This window comes from Rhamphochromis longiceps, linkage group LG20 (assembly GCF_057381845.1).
Source record: "Rhamphochromis longiceps isolate RC_006_pf linkage group LG20, R_longiceps_female_GT1.1, whole genome shotgun sequence".
Lineage (NCBI taxonomy): Eukaryota > Metazoa > Chordata > Actinopteri > Cichliformes > Cichlidae > Rhamphochromis > Rhamphochromis longiceps.
In genome coordinates, this window is record NC_140576.1 from 24596095 (window position 1) to 24617379 (window position 21285).

General features: G+C 39.3%; 1 protein-coding gene across 5 annotated transcripts in view; it reads left to right on the top strand.

Annotated features, from left to right (window-relative positions):
• The window catches only part of LOC146645395 (uncharacterized), a 32269-nt gene extending 11157 nt beyond the window's left edge, over positions 1–21112 (top strand). For all 5 annotated transcript variants that reach the window (XM_085392634.1, XM_085392636.1, XM_085392637.1 and 2 more), the window contains 10 exons: positions 10164–10698; positions 11117–11276; positions 11364–11480; positions 11619–11723; positions 11883–12039; positions 12150–12762; positions 12862–13015; positions 13125–13214; positions 13319–13514; positions 13664–21112. In XM_085392634.1, coding sequence (XP_085248760.1) covers positions 10164–10698; positions 11117–11276; positions 11364–11480; positions 11619–11723; positions 11883–12039; positions 12150–12762; positions 12862–13015; positions 13125–13214; positions 13319–13514; positions 13664–19722 — 8186 coding nt within the window. In that variant the 3' untranslated portion in view covers positions 19723–21112. The remainder of the gene's footprint in view (positions 1–10163; positions 10699–11116; positions 11277–11363; positions 11481–11618; positions 11724–11882; positions 12040–12149; positions 12763–12861; positions 13016–13124; positions 13215–13318; positions 13515–13663) is intronic.
• Positions 21113–21285: the final 173 nt, after the last annotated feature.

Genomic DNA, 21285 nt, shown 5'->3' on the forward strand with positions numbered 1-21285 from the left:
GAATGATTTTCTGGATAACATACGGGCATGCAAGCATTTTTCCCCCACAGTATTTCTTAGGATATTACCACACATGTTGCCCAGACAGTTTCAGGAGAACAAGGTCCAAATATTATCCAAAGTTATCCTTTATTCATAAGTAGCACTCAGCAGGCTTCATGTATAGTCATAGTTTGCTTCATGCTTTCTCACTTCTGAAAATATTCTGCTTGGTTTGGACGAAGGAGCTGCCTGGGAATGGTGTACACAAACATGACACCCACTCACAAACTGTGAATGCATTTAATCGTTGCCTGTGCCATTTTCACCTGCCTGCAATCAGACATCACACAGACTTTGGAAAGGGAGCTGGCAGGCTGAAGAAAATTTATGTTCAATCCAGCTGTGCTGGACATTTATGTGCATTCTCCCATCCACCTCTGCTGGGCTGTGTCGAGAAAAGTTTGGGAGCTGCGCTGCATGTGTGAAAATTATAGCTATATGTCCTCATAGACTTCACTGTTTTCAGGTTGAGCACCAAGCTGCAACCTTATGGTGTGTAGTGTAGCTTTTGAGGGAAAGACTTTTGATTAGTTTGATTGTTTACACCAAGAAAAGAGGGGGCTGTATTATATTTAATTTGAATCAGAGCACAAATACTTGATTGTTAAATTCCATTTTGAGAAATTTTGCCTCAGCGGATTGAAGGTTTTTTTTTTCATTTTTATTTTATTTTCGGGGCTGCATCTTAAACCTCTTTAGTTTTGTCTTGCATGCTTCGAAAGGCCTGTATATATTCAGTGTGTTTTTTCCAACAGTCGAATCTTTTTAATACCATCTCAAACCTAATTGTAAAACACAAGCACCCTCTACTGGCCAAACAAATAATGTGCAACCATGGAAAGAACACTGCTGATGTTCTGAGTAGTTCACATTTTTGACATCTGCTCAGTGTGGAGATTTCTTGACATTCTTGTGTGATAGCAGAGAATTAGTAACCTAGAGTATTTATTATTGAATATTATTCTAAGTAGTATCATTTTGAAGAAATTAAATGATTTTTTTCCATCAAAAAACAAACATATGTGCTAGCATACCTATAGTTGCAGTGTTTGAAGCGTTCACTATTTTCTCCTGAAGGGGTGGGTGTGTGTGTGTGTGTGTGTGTGTGTGTGTGTGTGTGTGTGTGTGTAAGTATGTATAGCAGAACAGTGCTGAATAATCTCTTATTTATGAAAGGAGATATTTAGAAACGCAGCTTACAAACATTTTTAAACTCTTTTGGGTTTTGGGGTTTTTTTGTTCAGTGAAATTTGGTGTGAAGTGCTCTCAACCTACTTTACCCCTATTTTGATTTTGTGTTGGGAACGTGAAAAGATCAGTAACATTATGCCGTCTTAGTTTTAAAAAAAAAAGTTTAATGACCAGAAGGGAATAGCTTGATTGAAAAATAGCCCAGCATGTTATTCATCATTAAAACACAACTTGATTATAAATGTATTAAATTACTGAAATTCTACTCTCAGTGAGTCTTAAAGATGTGAGGAGGAGGTTTACAGTTTAAATTTTCTTCTGGGTCCAACTTAATTATGTTTCTCGCCTCATAAAATCAAATTAGGGTAGTGTCATTTCCAAAAACGTTGTGATTCTTCTTTAATCTAATTTATTTGAAGTTGAGAAAAAATATTTGATTTTAAAACTGGAAACTAAGGGAAAATCATTTGATCTTTTAATTTTTTTTAAGCTGCCACACTGCAGAGGAGACATGCTGTTGTAGTACTTGCATAATGTGACTTGGTAATGTCTTACTGCAATGAGCAAGCCTCAAGCAGTATATGTTGCTGCAGAACTTTCAAATATCGGTCACAGATGTGTAAGTTAGCCACCCATTGTGCACCAATTTACCCTTTAAGTAGAAGCTGACCATTGATAAATATGACAGTTCTAATGGATGCTCTATTTCTTCGTCCAAAGCATGCCAATTCCATGATTCACATTTATTTTTTATTTTTTTTAAGTTAGAATTTTTTTATTTTATTTTTTCGTATTTGTTAATGCAGGGTCAGAATATGTTTGCTTGCAATTTGGGTGTGACCCTGATCACAATATTTTGCACTATGGAATATTTTTGATCCAGGCAGCCAGAGGATCTGAAGATTAGTATTGGTTTTTAGATTTGTCCCCTGTGTACAAAGATTTTCTCTGAACTTTTCAGTTATATGTATCGTAAATGAGAAAATCTCCAATCTTTGCATTTGGTTCATAATTTGTTCAATCATTTGCCACACAGTTTTTAACACATTGGAGAACTCATCACTGTCGCCATTTCTGAAAGTTTCAACTCCTCTTGGATGTTCTCCCAACAAGGTGCTAGAAACTAAATTAATTTTGAGGCCTCAACAGGTTTTTTTAAAGACTGAAACACATTTTCAAGATCATCATCCGACCCATATCCAGACGTCTTCCCATGCGGATGCTATTTTCAGTCCCATTTAGTTCCCTAGCACTTGTGCATCTGTACTCCTTACCAGTTCTTTGTCCAGTATGTCAGCAGTATAGGGTTATGGTGATGGATGTCAGAGATCACCTATGGGCAAAGTGAGCAGCTATAGCTCTCAGGTCAAGGCATTTTTTCACAGATCTCATTTCCCAAGTAATGCATTAAATTATCATTATTATAAGATTCATAAAAAATTGAGTCTGCCTCGCTCTTGGTTCATTTTGCACCTCCACATATAGCCGACACTTGCAACACAGGTATCTGAGCATGCTTGGGTGCACACAAACAGGTACATGTCTGGACTTCTGTGCTGCTTTGAAGTCACTGAAGCAATGAAGCTCAACCATCATCATCAAATGAGAAAAGATCTGTATTTTTCGACTGCTGGACTCAGCTGTCTAGGACTAGGCAGTTGAAGAATGAAAGTGTGACAGATGAAATATTTTACACACAAAACACAAGCTGGACCAAAAATGTACTCCTGGTGTGTGTGTTTCTCTTTCACCTGTGCCCTCTTCTCCTGCTTGGGCTACACAGTGTGCATTATTGAGGGTATGCTACTGGCCATTAGCAATGCCGAAAGCAACAGTATGGCATCTGGACTGTGGAGGAAATCACCCAACCATATTACAGTTATCCTTTAATTTGATTTTCATTTTGTGGAAGTGCATAACTTGCAGCGAGCAAAGATTGTGTTGCTTAAAAAAAATGTGTACTGGCACATAATGGCGTGCAATTATTTAAGTTCATTCCAGAACTCTGCGTGTTGATGGTCACAGTCTGAATTTGTAATACATTAATGTTTAGAACCTGGGTTCAAGTTAAAACATTTGTATATCACAAATGTCAACATGCAAGTGGTCTTCCAACGGGTGACTTAAAAATAGCAGCAGTGCTGAAAACCCAGAGATGTAAGAAAAGAGAACCTCAAAAAGAAGACTGACCCAATTTCAATAACAGGATTATTATATTTTTACTTAGACTAATTGCTTAATTTAAATAAAAAGTATATACAGTGTATGCAGTATATTGTTTGTATCTCAGCTACTCAAAGGTTTTATTGAGAAGAAAAATTTGGTTTGTGCAGTGGGAATAAAGCTAAAGCAAAAGTTGATTTTACAGATAACACTTAATTGCATTGTTGTAATAATTTCTTAGTGCTGGAGTCATTGCAGGAAAAAAAACTATAAGATTTAAATTCATTTCAGTTTTGTTTATATATAGCGCCAAATTACATCAATAGTTGCCTTGTCGCACTTTATGTTGTAAGGTAAAGAACCTACAATAATTATTTAAAAATCATTACATTCATTGTTATTTTATCTTATTCTTTGTGCATATGGATGGATTAGATCATAGGTGTCAAACTCTGGCCCGCGGGCCAAATTTGGCCCGCAGCCTACTTACATTTGGCCCGCGAAGCCATACCAAATTACTATTAGAGCTGGCCTACTGGTATTATACAGCTAATATATATATTGTTTAGTATTAAACTTTGCTTGTTCCATATTCAGTTTTTCAGCAAAACGTGTTTGAGTCCATAAGAAAAGATTCATTCTTATATCTGGAGGAATAAATATATTTCAATAAATATTAACGTTAGCCCGCGACTTTGTTCCAGTTTTGAATTTTGGCCCACTGTGTATTTGAGTTTGACACCCCTGGATTAGATGGATTCGTATGCTTAAGAATAATGCTGTAAAAAATATAGTTAAATTAGAAATCGCACTGTTTAAAATAAAAAAATCAGATGCATCCATTTTGACAGGGCCTTGTGATGGATGAGTATATCCTGCTTGGAAAAATTACAAAATGAATAGAAAAGGAAATTATTACACCAGTCTGGCTAAAAAAGAAAGAAAAAAAGAGTGGTACAAAAAGTTATGATAATAACTTGGTAAATCTGTTGCTGTTAGTAAATACACCAATCAGGCATAACATTATGAGCTACTGCCTAAAGCTGGGCATACACTGTGCGATTTTGAGACACTGGCCCATTTCGAGACTATTTTTCAGTCGTGCGACCGTTTTGGGGATCGCCCCGAGTTCGGCCTTACTTGTGTGTCATGCATCCCATGTTGTATACATGGGATAACGAGAAGCGATTAAAACCTCACGATCAGCTCCCGATCAGCAATCATATGGTCACAAGAAAATCAAACCTGTTTGAAATCCTGTCGCCCCCTCGTGAGGGTTTCAACGCAAACTCTCACACTGCGCACGCGCAAACACAGAAATGGAAGTGAAAAAGACGGAGTAGCATGGCAGCGCAGCGCGTAGAACTTTTCGATGTGGCCTCACAAAATTATCACGACTGCATCAACCATGAAAAGAGTTGGATGGACATTGCTGCTCAATTGCAGCTGCCTGGTCAATGTTTTTCATTAGCAATATAGCAAAGTTGATGGTGGTGGTGTGTGTGTGTCTGTGTGAGTGAAAGACAGAAAGAGGGGGAGAGCAAGTGACAGATTTTGTGTTATAAACCTCATGTTATAGACGCACAGTGTGAGCACTCAGGTCGCATCAGAGCATCGGGCCGTATAGTGTGAGACCGTGAATAGGGACCCATGAACTTCTAACCCCTGCGATTCAATCGTACAATTTAAGCAGGAGCTGAATAACGCGACTGAAAAAATTGCACAGTGTATATATAAAATAAAATGTGGTTCATCAGATCAGGCCACCTTCTTCCATTCCCCTGTGGTCTAGTTCTGCTGGTCACGTTCTGTTTTTTGGCGGTGGAGGGGGGTCACTACAGGCACCCTGACTGGTCTGTGGCTATGCAGCCCATTACACAACAAACTCCAATGTACTGTACGAACCAGCATGAACTTTTTCGACAATTTGAGCCTCAGGAGCTTGTTTGTTGGAACAGACCACATGGAACAACTTTCACTCCCGAAATGCATTAGTGAGCCTTGCCCTCCCATGACCTGTTGCTGGTTCACCACGGTTCCTTACTTTAATCACTTTTGATAGATACTGCCTGCTGTAGACCCAGAACTCTCCACAAGAGCTGCAGTTTTGGAGATGTTCTTACCCAGTCATCTAGCCATCACAATTTGACTTTGATCAAAACTCAATCCTTACCCTTACCCATGTGTCCTACTTCTAAAACAGCAATTTTGGGGATAAAAAATGTTCACTTGCCCCCTAGTTATATCCCACCCACTAACAAATGCCCATCATGAAGAGACAATCAGTATTATTCACTTTGCCTGACAGTAGTCATGATATTTTGCCAAATCAGTGTATATTAAATATTCTACCTCAAGTCCATTGACAGAAAAAGGGGGGACTGCTGTCAGGTTGTGTTTGGGTATGCCTGTGGTGCAGCTTTCAAAACGACCTCATGGGAGCTAGATACTGATTCATTGCTATTTAAACTTTAAGCCAACTGCAGTTAGCTGCCACATCGACGCTCTGTGTTTTTCACAGTGCAATAACTGATTTCCTGACAGATTTAGTACATCTGTCAGTAAATACACCAGAAAAACAACAAAAGCAATATTTACAATTAACACGTATAGTGAGCAGGGAAAAGTAAAGCTGTTTTTACTGAAGTCTGCAGCAAATATCAGTTGTTGACACCTGGCCCACTCTTGTTTTTTCACTAATAGTAGGACACTATGAAGACACCTCATCTGATAGTGGTTAGGTTAATCAAAGAAATAGTAGATGGAACCTTTGCCTTAAGTCCTCATGAGGATCCTGAATGTCAAGGTGTTAATCGGTTGGTGTTTGTGTTCATTTTCATTATAATGATGTCTGACGGTATGGGACAGTGGAAATTATGCAAAGGATGAGAACAGGATTAAAGCAGAAATGTACCTTCAGAAGACCAAAGTTTGTGACTGAAAAACTCCCTTGCTGAACATTTATTGAAACTTCAGCACAAATACCTAAAGTGACGACATTCTTAATTTTAGTCAATAAATAAGGAGTTTCATAGATATGTGTTCTGAACAACTGAAAAAGATTTGCATCATAACTTTGCACCTACTCACTGTGGCAAATGCTTGTTTCTTTCTCACTTTGACTCACATACACAGTAGCCTAATCACACAAATAAAGATTCTTCATGATTTAGCTCATAGAAGTGACTCACTTGCATGTTTGTTCCTTTGCTCTATCCTTATTTTTTTATATTGTTCATTTTGTCTTAAGCCTTTCTGCTTGACAGTGGACAAAAGAAAGCAGTAAAATCTCTGCAGATGACGCACTAAATCCCTGATCTTTTATTTTCTTGCTTTTCCAAATTCTTTTTACAATCTACGGTGCTTCCTGTCTCTCTGAAGATGTGTCATTGTTTCCTCTTTCTTTTAGCAATTTGGGTTTTCTAACCATAATGTTCATCATTTCTGGAAGTTCACTTTTTCTGTTCATTTAATTTTTATTGATGTAGTGCAAACTCACAATAAGTCACCTCAAGGCACCTTATAATCCAAGGTTAAGAGCCTACATTACTCATTCAAAGTCTCCTTGATTTCCTTCACATTGCATTGATTTAAGCCTCCTGCTTCATAATAATGGTCAAGGTCAAGGTCAGATTTATTTATATAGCACATTTCCAACAGCCGATGCTGCACAAAGTGCTTAACAATAACAATAAAATTAGAAACTACAGTGTAATACAATAATAACAATAGAAACAATAAAATAGAAGAATTGAAACAATACTAACTAATTCAGATAAATCCAAAATGCTTGGGTCATAATGTGTTAAAAGCCAGAGCGTAAAAGTGTGTCTTTAGTAAAGATTTAAATTACTCAAGAGTTTGAGCAGATCTAATATTAAAGGGGAGACTATTCCAAAGTCTGGGACCTGCCACAGAGAAGGATCTATCACCACGAGATTTGAGGTTAGTCCGTGGAATGGACAACAATAGTTTTGAACTAGATCTCGTGGGTTTTCCTGGAGCATAGGCAGAGAGGAGCTCTGACAAGTAGGGGGGGGCTCGGGCGTTGAGTGACTTAAAAACAAAAAGTAAGAGTTTAAATTGGATCCTGTAGGGGACAGGGAGCCAGTGTAAAGAGGCTAAAATTGGGGTTATATGCTCTCTCCGTTTGGTACCGGTTAGCAGGCGAGCAGCAGTCATGCCATACACTGACCTAAAAAAGCTCATCTTTCCCATTCTTGCTAAGCTGAGGCTACACTGTGCCATCCGTCCTAATCCCACAATAAATACTCAAACACTTCCACATGTGAACATTAAGACTTCCAAACCACACCATACAACGTCAACAGGACTTTGTGTGGTCTTGCAGAGGTTGGATGGTATTTGTCTGATATTCCAAATGGGACCAGTGTATTATATGTTATGCATAAAATTCATCAGTTTTATAAGTGGAAAGGCTGAAAAATGCACGCATTATTTGTGTTAGGGTTCAAAAGCTGTGTTTATAAATAGCAATTTAAAAAGTTTTGCCTAACAGAGTAGTATGCAAAGCTGGGATGTTTTATTGCACTTGTGCAGTTTATCAATTTATATATGCAATACAAATTGCATATATTTTCTTTTTTTTGGTGTTTTAGCTGTTGAACAAAAATAATTTACTCTCACAATAAAACTGAAGTTAAATATGTAAAAGTATAATAAATATAGTAAAATCATTATCAATCATTTTTAAAAATTATTAGCATGGTTAAATATGGGATTAACTATTTAGAATAACCTGTAATAGTCACATTACCTGTCCTCAGGGGCACTTTGATTATACAGGTTTACACACAAGCCTTTATTGTTGGTTGTCTTTGGTTGAGCTAACATAAAATGTTGTCATTTCATTCAGCTGTAATTCATAAATAGCAACAATTAACTTTATATCAATACCAAGTTCAGGTTTTGGGCTGGATTATTAACGTCCTTTTGGAAACATCCTCATCAATACAACTGGCTTTATATTGTAATGTTTTTGCTTATTATCCCAGTGGCTCTGCACTAATATATCAGAGCTATTTGTATGTGTCTTATGCACAGACAGCTATTTACACAGCAAGTCCAATACACAGTAGGAGGCAGTGTGATTTATGAAGATCTGATGTTAGTTTTTCTTATGAAATTTTATTTGGAAGAACTTGTGTTATTATGTCAGGCACAGGAAGTCAGTAGATTATGATTTTCCTCCTTATAGCAGAACTCTAAAGCACATTTATCAAACATTTTGTGTGCATGTGAAATTTGTAATCTAAATATAAATGATACATTGGGTCTATTTTTCAGTAGTTTGGAATCACAGAACTATGCCTGTGTGGTTAATTCTCATTCATAGTGATAAATGTGAAGTGTGTTCATGAGACTCAACACGCTTTTTTAATGCCTCAGCATTCCACAGTAAACAATAATTGCTGATAAATTTTAAAAAGCCTTTGAGAGGAAAACAAATACACCCCAGGAGTGCAGAGGTTTTGGAAAGTCTGTCCTTTTTTTTGTACAAGAGTTACCAAACACATAGTACTGAAGTCATACAAAATGTACATGGAATATAGATGTATACAAAAAAGGATCTTTTTCTTTTTCTTCCACTGAGTGGAACCGGAAAACAATAACTGCACATATACAGTTCACTTGCTAGCATTACTCTGGATAGACAGAGTAATATAGTTATATGCCAGAATGAAAGTATTCATGGAGCAATGAGCAAACAAAGACTTCTCCACAATAGATTTCAAATATCCGCCTATACTGGGCTTTATTGTGAACTCAGCATCTACAAAAAATAAATAAATAAATAAAATGGGTGATTGCCCCAACAATAGCATATAAAAACACATTTTACTAAGGTTTGATATTTGATTAACCAAAAATTAAACACATAAAACTCAGTGTATTCAGAGTTGTTTGAACTTTAGCTCAGTTTGTTGTTGTTTTTTAATGCAAAACTAAAAAATAAACAAATAAATTAAGATAAATGCAAGACTTCTCACTGCAAACAGTGAGGAGAGTAAAGCCAGGCAGTGCTAATGATGCTGAAAAGCAAATATTAAGTGTAGCTGTACATGCAAATTTAAAATGCCTAAACTGCTCTTGGATTAATCATTGTAGCTCCAAAGTACAACATTTTACCTTGTTATCATTTAGAGTATGTTTAACCAGGCTGAATTGGTTAATCTAAAAAAAACAAAAAAACAAATTAAGAAGTGCTATAAATTTCCTTAATATCATTGTAGGGAAGCATTTGATGTATTATACAATAAAGTTTGTGTTTTTTTAAACAGCAGGTTTATGTTAAATGTTCATGAGCCTGTACTTGTGAGTCTCTGTGCCTGTAATTCAGTTTTTGCCTCTTCTAATTTTACAGTCATAAAATCACCAAAAGGAATTTTTTTAAATCACCTAACCTATTATTATCTGGCCGTATAAACTACAAGTTTATTCACACATCTGGCAATTTGAATCCGAATCTTATAGATGGGACTCTGAATCTGATACAGAACTTGTAAATCTTTATATTTACTGTTTAGTATCTGAGCAGTTAATGGGGTGCAAGACCAGTTTTTATTCATGGATTTGCAGTAAGAAATTGTGATTTTTTTTTTATTTTTTATTTTTAAAGATGCCACTTACTTGTTTATCTAGTGTGCCATGTTGGTTCTTATCACAGTTAGATTTATTTGATAGACTGTTCTGAGAGATTTCTTCATATTTACAGAATGGCCTCTTGTGCTTTTTTTTCCCAACAGCTAATAAGGACAGTGAACAGGTAGAGGCTGAGAAGGAAGCTGTATCTCCTTCAGCACAATCTCCAGAAGACCCTTCACTAGATGCAAGTCTCCTTTCTAAACCTACCACTGAAGCAGCCCAGCCACAAAGCCACTGTGAAGAAGGAGCAAAGGAAACTGTAAACAGTGACTTGCCAAAGCATCAGTCATCAGAATCAGATCCCCTAATAACACCCGCCCCAGAAAAATCTAGCCCGACTCCAGCCACATCGTCCCCAACCACCTCAGCGCGCAGACATCATGAGACTGGGGCTCTTATGATAACGAAGACCACATATGTTATACCAAAGAAGCAGTCTGGATCTCAGTCTCCATCAAGCCACACATTAGTCTCAGCATCATGCCAGAAGCTGTCTTCAGCCCCCACACCCCTGAATGAAACCCGAAATCTGCCGGTGCCACCCGCACCCAGTGCACCCTCCTCCAGGCCCTCTCAACCCAATAACCAGGTCAGACAGAGTATCCAGCGCTCTCTCACCAGCATCCTGTTCAAAAGGTGAGAACTATATCACTGATTAAATGAAAGTCACAGCCTTAGGTTTTTTTATTGCACATATTCTGCTTTTTTGGGGGAGTAAATGTAACATGAGATTATTAAAAACATATAATAATAGGTCTAGTAGAAAAAAATGTAAGTATAGTATCTTTTTGTTTTTTAAAAATGACACTTGAGCATGCAGTAATGAACTGCGCTGAGGGAACCAACATTTGTTTTATTTGCCTTCCACAATTCAGAATCATTCTCATCTCGGTGACTGGTTATTAAGTAGCATTACCAACACAGTGAAAATAAGTGTCCTAGACAATTTAACAGTTTTCTCAAACTAAGCTTTAAATTTTTTCAGTAAATGTCTCTCAGTCTTGAAAAACAGCATATTTCTGGACTAACTGTTTTTCTTTTTCCATTTGCTAAGGGTGTGTGAATGTGAGGATTTGGAGATGTCTGAGAGCGAAGCTGCAAAGCTTGTTGCAAGCATTGAGATGGAGATGTTTGACATATTTCGCAACACAGACAGCAAATACATGAACAAGTACAGAACTATAATGTTCAACCTAAAAGACCCAAGAAACAAGGTATGTTGAAATTTGTTAACACCAATTTTAGTTTATGTACATATAAATATAAATCAAATTGACAATCTACTTCTTTATGTCTTCTAGGGCTTGTTATACTGTGTGGTACATGGCGATATCAATCCTTTCAGACTAGTTAGGATGAGCCAGAAGGATATGCAGGCTACCAAGGCACCTGAGCCAAGTGTGAAAGAAACAACAGTGGTAAATAGTATTAGTCATAAACCATATCAGTGAAATAAAATTGTATTGTATGCTTCTACTTGATATCAGGCCCGATAAAGATCAGCCAATGCTTTTGTCATAAGTGATTATCTTAAATGGTTGCTTATGTCTTTCTAGGTTAAGGATACAGCTGCTAAAATAAGTTTGCCCAAGCCTGAAGCAGTTAAGGTTGATTTACCCAGTTTGAATCCTGCAAAATCTGACAGAAAACCTGATAGCATGGTACGTACCTATCTTATTTAAATTAAACAGTTGGATACACAGTTTTTATGGTGATTATGCTGTGTCTTTTACATCATATTTTTTTTCATGACGCGTTACATCAACATCGACTAAGAATTGTTTTTTTGTGTTCTTGTGTTGGTATATGTTGCTTTACAGGAACAGAAGAGAAGTCTTCCTGCTCCTGCAGTCAAGCCCAGGGCAAGCCAAACAAGCCTGGCCAATGCAGTGCCAGATGTTCTTGCCTGCATGCTAAAAGACACAACATCAGAGCACAAAACTCATCTATTTGACTTAAAATGCAAGATATGCACAGGTAAATTTAAAAAACGATGAGAATAAATGTAAAAACTACTAGACATCATTGTCTGCTGATTAGCTGTTAAATTCAGATTTTTAAAAGTAGTTTGTCGTTCCTTCCTAAAGGCCAAATGCAACCTATGGAAGAGGAGGAACCTGCAAAGAAAAAATCCAAGCTATCTGTATCCAGAGATAAGCACGAACCATCTTGGAGAAAGTCTGCAGGGGGTGACTCCCCACTTCTGGCACCACCTGACTCTCCTGACATGGATTCTCCAGCATCCAACCTATTGGACCCTTCATCCCATTTCAATATTGATTCTGCTGCACTGACTATAGTGGAATCACCTGCTTCTCCTGTAATGGATTCTCCAGCCTCCCCCACTTTAGAATCTCCTGCTTCTCCTACCATAGAGTCCCCTGCATCCCCAACTCCAGATACCTCTAAAGCTACTGCACCAAAAAGACCATATATACCAGTTTTGGTTCCACCTGTTTCCACGGTAACCATTACACAGCGTCGTGATCCCCGCACTGCAAACAGGTTCTCAGCTTCGTCTAGTAGCACCTTTGGTTCCAGTAACACAACTCATAAACGGGCAGCTCCTTATGCTCTTGTTAAAGAAAACATTGCATCGAACGTAGCATCATCACTACCACCAACCAAAACAGTACCTAAATCCATCTTAATGAAGCCATCTTCCACTGCTGATCCCAGACTTTATGGACCACGCTCGAGGTATAAAGAACTCCAAGCCAATGTTTTTTTGCTTTTTGTTTTAAATTTGTCCAGAAGCTGGGCATTGTGTACATGTGATTGTTGTGGTTTCTGTTTCAGAACCGTGATCTCTGAATCTCCAGCTGATGGTGAGACAACTCAGTTCCTGGCAAAGCAGGAAATACTGTGGAAGGGTTTTCTAAACATGCTCACTGTAGCCAAGTTTGTCACCAAGGGATATCTGGTGTCAGGATCTCCTGAAAATCTTAAAGCGGTATTGTAATGCATGATATTAATTACATTTTTTACTGGCTATATCAAAAGGATTTATAATTGTCACTGGGTGGAGATATAAAAAGCATTTATTTTTGTGGTTTGTATAGGATCTACCTGACACTATACAAATTGGAGGACGAATCATGCCTCAAACAGTGTGGGACTACGTTGCAAAACTAAAGACCTCAGTTACAAAGGCAAGCAGAATATACTGTATTTCTTTTTGCATCTTACCACATATAATAATGTTGAGGCTACATCAGTATTTTACATGCACTTTTGTTTGCTTTGTATTTGTTAGGAGTTATGTGTGATCCGGTTTCACCCTGCAACAGAGGAAGAGGAGGTCGCCTATGTCTCCCTTTTTTCCTATTTCAGCAGCAGAGGTCGTTTCGGTGTGGTCGCCAATAGCAGCCGTTCCATCAAAGATGTATACCTTGTCCCACTCAGTGCAAAGGAACCAATCCCATCTATGCTACAACCTCTTGAAGGACCAGGTGTGAAATGCTTTGACTGCTGCCTATTCATAAATAATTGACATTTTTCTGTTTTATATGTTTGAATATGTGAGGGTTCATACCAAAACCATACCAGAGAGTTGTTAGACTTAGTGTGTTTTCTAATGTGTTATCTAATTTTTTTCCAGGACTTGAAAGAAACCGCCCCAATCTTCTTCTTGGTCTAGCAATCGTCCAGAAGGTCAAACGTCCAGGAAGTTTGCCACAGGAAATGGAAGACAAAAGACCCAAAGTTCATATGTCCAAGGACCCTATGTGGATCCCAAAACCACCAGTCCTTTACGGTTCTGACAAATTGGAGATATTCCAACCCTATGATCCAGAGACTCCTGCTAGTACCACCCCTCCTGGTTCACCATCATGCCCTGGGTCACCAACAGACTCTTCCTCCTCTGGCTCAGTCACCATACCATCTCTATTAACTTCTGTTAAAGCGGCCCCTTCTGTTTCTACCTCAGCCACTATTGCTGCAACACAGTCCACCTTTAACAGCAGCTCTGATAAAAATCCCATTATTGCATCCAGTGATAAGACACCACTACAGACAATCTTGAGTACCTTGTTTCGTAGTAATCAGGCTGACTCCACTGTCTCTGATGGACGTTCTACAAAAACAACAGTAACTGTTAAGAAGAACCCAGTGCTTTCTGGATCAGTGGTGGATCCAATTGTCCAACAGTATGGACACAAAACCAAAGCCAAGGAGATTGAAGATGAAAATGACTTTGACCGACCATATGACCCAGAGGAAGAATATGATCCAGCAATGGGATATGCAACCGTTGCTCCACAGACCACAGAAAAAATTAAAGCTGATGCCCCAGCATTATCAAGCTTTGTGGAAGATGATGTGGCCTATGATCCAGAGGACGACACTATCTTTGAATATATTCAAAGTAATACTCCTGTAGCAAAGCCCCCTGTTACAACTCAAACATTTGATTCTCCATCATGCCCAGTGACGGTTTCCACTTCTTCCCCAGCACAAACTTCTGCTCCAGTTGCAGTCATGCCACAACTCCCTACGGGCACAGTGGTTGTCTCAGCTGCAACACTAAGTGAACAACAGAGGATGCTTGAGGAACTCAATAAACAAATTGAAGAGCAAAAACGGCAGTTAAAAGAGCAGGAGGAAGCACTACGTCAGCAGAGAGAGGCTGTGGGAATGTTCATGGCTCACTTTTCTGTTTCGGATTCACTTATGTCTCCCCCACAAAAATCTTTGCCGCTTAACCAACTGTCCTCTCTGCAGAAAGGTATTATAAAAACAGAGTCAAAATCTTCAGAAACAACAGACAAGGCTACCCCCCTTACAGAGACTGTGGACAATTCAAATTTGGATTCACAAGCTGTGAAAGTAGAAGACGCAACACCTGTCAAAAATTTAGGAAATGATACAGATGGTGTTGCAAAGCAAGATGAAACACAGAAAGGTGTGGAATCTGACAAATATTCATCTGCTGGAGAGATTGAAGATTCTGATGTAGCTTATGATCCTGAGGATGAATCACTTTTCAATGAAATTCAAGATGATGTTTTTAAGGGGGGAACTGTAACAACTATGGACTCTGTGTCTAGAGCAAGGTATGGTGGCTCTCACAAGGGTATGTCTCCAAATTCATACCACAGTAGAAAACGAAGGTCATCACCAAAAAAGCGGAGTCATCGGGAAAGGGACCGTCACAGAAGTCCTTCAAGACAGTCACAGCATCGTTCTCGTTCTCGGTCCCGAAGACGCAGAGAAAAGGATAGACACAGAAAGAGTGAAAGAGACAGGTCAAGACACAGAGTTAGAGATCCATCTGAACGGCAGGGACGCCATCGCAAAGATCATACCACACGCCGGCATTCTCTTGGGCGTAGAAGATCCCCATCTTCTTCTAGAAAAACAGAATCTGTGTCAGTTTCACCAAAACTGAACAGAGGACCCTTGCCTCAGGTCCCTGAGAAATCAAAACATGCAAGTGTTCCATGCAGTTCTCTAGACTCTGCTGGACAATTTGAAGAGAGTAACATATCACATGTTACAATCAAAAGTGATCCAGATGGACAAAAATCAGAGTGTAATCATGTTGAGAGCTCTGAAAAACACTCACACGAACCTCTATGTAATGTGAAGCTTGAGATTTCCGAACCACCAAAATTTCAGGAGCTTCAAAAGATTTCACTGAGTGACCATGATATGACACAGCAAAATAAACTCTATAAACAGGACAATTTGTTTCACAGCAAACTTGACAGTACAATTCCTCTTAGAGAAATTGATCCACCTATTCGAGATTCTCCCCAAAGCCCAGATCCAGAACCACAGTTTGTGAAACCTAGCAGCATAGAAAAGAATGACTCTGTTAGAACTGATGAAGTCAGCGATTCAAGGGAAGATATTAGAGTCTTTGAAAATAATTGTTTGCCAATTTGTGGTCAAGCAATGGTGTCTGTTGGAGATGTGATCTCAAATATTAAAAGCATGGATTTTAGAGCATTGAATCTGAAAGCTTTTGGTGCCAAGGGACAAGGTCTGACAGAGACACATAATGAGACACTAGCAGACAATCCTTGCTTCAAGCATTCAGAAACAAAGGGTCAAGAGGGAGGATATTCAAATCCAAGTACAATCTTAGGAATGAGAGAACAAGGTATTCAACATCAAAATACTGTAATAACTGGTTCATGGCCAGCCTTGAGAGATTCAGAAATGAGAAGTGAAGCACTAGATAGTAATAATGCTGGTGTGCCTTTTATTTCTGGTGTAAATCCAGAAATAAAATGCCCAAGTCCTGATGTTACACAAAATATTGTACCTACTGTTACAAATTTGTATATGGGAGAGGCAAGCCTCCAGTGCAAAAGACAAGTTAACATCATGAAGGGCCCTTTGTCTGACAGATCTGCACCTGGTAATGTTGGTCCAGGTCCAAGGGATTCTTTATCAGCTGTGTATCATCTAAATACAGATATGAGCGGGCTGTTTGAAGTTAATGAGAGAAACCAAAATGTTAGTTGTGTGCAGGAAGGTTTACAGTGTCCAAAGACAAATGAACATAGATCAGAGCCAGAAAACATAGATATCAGGAAAGATGTGAAAAAAATGGGAACAAAGCAGTCATTTGGGGGTCCACAGGTAGAAGCTATGGCTCCAGATAGTAGTGGAGGTGGTAGAGGACAAAAAGATAAAGATGAAGGTCAGATTTTTAGATCTGATGTAAGTAGTGGGATGAGGGAGTCAGGTCCATTGTTTATGGGCTTAGGAAGACCTCCAAAGACAAGACATGATGGCAGTATGGCTTTTGAAGAAAGGTGCCCCCGTAAAAGTACTCTTCAGCCACATGGCACAAATGCAGATTTTGGCAAGCTTGGTGGCAGTCATGCAGATGCAGTTAATTCAAACATGTTGAATTCAGATTGGAGAGGTCAAGGACTAAGGGATAAGGAGAATCAAAATAAACATATAAGTGCTCCAGATTGGAATGGCCCAGGATCAGACATAAGAGATCATTGGAGAGGGTCAGATTCAGTCAGGGAAGCACCATTGGTACAAGATGAATGGAGTGTCCATTTGTCTGATAGAAGAGGTTCAAACATGGAAAGCCAGGGACCTTACACGGGAGGGAGTGGAGGCCCAGAATTCGGACAACCAGGGGCTGAAATGAGAGGTCCAAACATGCAGTATCCAAAGCTTAATAGTGGAGGACCAGAGGACTCACACCTCATGGAAGAAGGACTTGAAAGGATAGACCCCATTATAGACAATCAAGGACCTGACTTAGGAATACCAGGGGCTTCAGATTTTGTGGGACCAGAACCTAAAAGAAGAAGTGTAGCCATGGAGGTTGCTGGACCTGACAAAAGAGGTCCTGTGGGTCCACATTTTAGAGGATTAGGACCTGAGAAAAAAGGTCCACATATGGAGCAAAAAGTACATGACATCAGGGGTCCTGGCGGTCCAGATTTCAGGGGAACCTGGGGTGAAAGGATGGGTCTGGATATGGCTGGTCCAGGGTCTGATAGTAGAGGTCCAGGAATTGAAAGGAGAGATTCCATGGAGGATCCTGGGACTAATAGGAGAGGGGCTGGGTGTCCAGAATTTAAAGGACCAGGGCATGAGAGGGAAAGTATGTCTATCGAAGGTCCTGCACATGAGAATAGACGACCTGGAGGTCCTGGGTTCAGGGGACCAGGACCTATAGAAGGTTCTGGGCCCGAGAGAAGAGGACCTGGAGGTCCTGATATCAGCAGGCTAGGGTCTGATTGTAGAGGTCTTGCTATGGGGCCTGGCAGAGTTTCACAAGGTCCAGATTTTAGTGGGCCAATAAATGAAATACCAAGTTTTCCTATGCATAGCCAAGAACCTGAAAGGAGAGGACCTGGAGAAATAAACACAAGTGGACAGGGTCCTGACAGGAGAGGTTCACATATTGGTGTTGCTGGGCCTGAAAGAATTGGTCCAGGTGTGGGAGATCTAGGGCCTCACAACAGAGGACGAGGTGGACCACATTTCAGGGGTCGTGGAAAAGAAGTTGGGTATCAAAATATGGAGATTCCAGGGCCTCATAGGAGGGGTCCAGAATTTGGTGCACAGCGGGTGGAAAGGCCAGGTTCTGATGTGGATCCTGGGCCTGACAGAATAGCTCTAGTAGGTCCAGACTACAGTGAAAAAAGATATCCAGATATGGAGGGCTCAAGACCAGGTTGGAGAAAATCAGATGGCCCTGATTTAAGAGTTCCAGGCTACAAACATGAAAGTTCAAATACTGAAGATCCAAGACATGGGGGAAGGGATGACTGGGTAGCGTGTGAACCTATTCAAGAAAACCCAGATTACCATGCCCCAGAACCTGATAGATTGGGCCAGAGCTTTAGAGGTCGAAGGCCTATGAGGAAAAACATTAGAAGACCAGGGCCCGGCTTCTGGGGTTCTGCTCCTGAGAGGAGAGGGCCAGACACAGAGGAACAAAGGTTAGATGAAAGAAGGACCAATATAGAATTCTTAGGACAAGACAGAGAATGCTCAGTGGATGACTGGGAAACATATGCTAGTAGAGGATTTGGACCTATCCAAGAGGGTCAAGATGAACAGGACCAAGAAGATATTAATCAAGGCCTATTTAGTGAATGGAGAGGCCCTGAAAGTAGTGGACCAGGTCCCATGCAGAATAGACCCAGTATGTTATTTCAAGGACCTGTAAGGGGTCGTAGACATAACTGGAATGCTCCTGGCTGCAGAAGTGCAGGGCCTGTTGAAGAAAATCCAGATATGGTATGCCCAGGGCCAAGTAGGGGAGGTCATGGAAATGATTGGACAGAGCTTGATAGAGAGGGTGCTGGGGAATTCTTTACAGGAGAAAGAGATCTAGACAATAGAGGACAAGACAGAAAAGCAGGGCCAGGATCACATATGCACAATCATCCAGATATGGGAAATGACTGGAGGCTGCCAAATGTCAGGGGAAAAATGAGAGGGCCAAACATTAAAGGGCGTGGGGCTCTCAGAGGAGGTCCAGGCCTGATGAATTCATGTCTAAACAGGAGGCAATTTGAGATGGAAGGCCCTGATAGAAGACCTCCAGCAGGTCGAGATCTAGGACCCCCAGGACCTGCAAACAGAAATCTAAGCATTGAAGCTCCAAGGTGTGATGGGAGATTTTCAGATAGTGGTGATCTAAGATCTGAAAGGCATAATGTAGAACCTGAAAATCCTGAACCAGGTAGACAAGGATTTGATTTCAGAAGGGAAAGTAGAGGTCCAAAAATGAGAAGTTTGGGGCCCAATAAAACAGACAGCAGGGGGCCATCACCTCAGCGTTCAGATTTTAGAAATGGACCTGGTAGGTGGGGTGACAACACTAGGTCTGAGCCAGATCCAAATAATGACATGCAGGTGTCAGATATAAGGGGGGCAGGTTATGTTAGTAGGGGCCCAAATATAAGGGGGAGAGATCCCAGGCAGAGAGGTCATACACCCATTAATGAACGAAGAGGTCCTCGTCCCATTGCAAGATTCCAACATCCTGGAGATCAACATTTGGCACAGTTTAATAGGCCCCGTGGCCCAGGTCCAAATAGCGGAGGAAAACCATTCCCTGGTTTTGAAAACCCACAAAATCAGCAAGCCATAAGACCTCAAAGACACAGAGGTGCCTTACTTCCCACTCCAAAAGAAGGTCTCATACGTTTCCCCAAAATATGATTGCTTGGATTTTGGCATGAAACTAAAACACATTTCCAACAGACAGAGCGGAGTAGATGTAGGTAAATTGATAACATGTAAAGAATGGGTAAAACCTGCTTGTAAGAAAGAAGAAAGAAAATAGCACACCTGAAGGTCCAATCATAAGGGAAGAAGAAACAAAGGATAAGGTCAATTTGAATGAAAAAATAATAATGGGTTTCAGAATTAAAAACAAACAAACAATTAACCTCTATTATCAGTGTTGGAAATTAAAGCAATGGTGAGCCAGATTAGTCACTGGGAAAAACATGCAGACCTTTAAGGACCTAAAGCTGAAGAATCAGACATCTAAAATTGCTTAGCATTGTTAGACTTGACAGAAATACCTTATCATAATGCCCAATGAATGTATTTCTTTTCTCACTGAGACTGACTACCCATGTGCTTGTTAAATTTTAATATGACATACAGGCAAAGCCATGCAAAAAATCCAACTTTGTAACTTGATAGAAAAGTGCTCAGAGATTACCATTTAAGTTTATTGTGTTGTAGTTTTTCTGTTTTCAAAGTAGATGCTTTTATTATTGTTTTTTTGATTATTAGTAAAAGTCCTGCTAAATATAATTTTCAGTTGTAAATTTAACTTTATTTGTATTTGTAGATTGACAAAGTCATAAATGTTTTGTACAGAAAATGTACAGTTTTTTTTCTGTGTTTGTTTTTTTTAATAGCCAGACTGTCAATATGGTAGCTCTCATCTTCTTTTATGTAGTTCTGTTGGTTAAAAATGACCCGTTCCATTTCTTTTAGAATGCAAGAAGTCAATAAAGTAACACACTTTATATGAAGTCTTATTTTGTCACATTTAGATTGATAGCTTAAAACCAGTTAATTTAACAAGCAAATCTCATATCAAAGAAAAGTGACAGTTTTACTACCTTTATGGCAATAAATTATTCTGAGACATAAAAGCTGGATTATTTTATTTAAATACAAACTGCTAAAACTATTCGGTGAAACATTTCAGATCTTCTGATCACTGTAAAGATTACTCATGACTCTGAGGTATTAATTGTTACTGGTTGTCTTGTAAAGTGGGTGCTGATTCACACACACACAATGGATTCAAACTTCAGGCAAATTAAGGCAATACTTAATTCGTTTTTAGGTTTTCGAGGCCTCTTGCTGGGTAGTGTGGAAATCACAATATGCGAAAGTGGGTCTACATATTTTCTGTAACCCTCCACATGTATAAAACTTGTATTGCAGGAGTCTAGTTTAACTCAAGCATTGTTACTGCTGTTCTGTTGTTTTCTGTCATTTTACTTAGGATTAATTTCTCTGTTTTCCATAGTAGTGTTATTCTCAGGTCTTAAGAGATAATCTGTATAAAGTTTGAACTGCAACTGGAAATAATCTTTTATTTAAAATAAATAAGGAAGTCATTACAGTTTTTGCAATGTGAATGAGTATTGTGGAACAGTTTTTGTTATGTAGAAAAGTACTATGTTGGCCAGTTGTGCTGTTAGGGGTGGTGCTTAAACTTCTTTTTCTTTGTAATATATATTTAATTCATTTTCT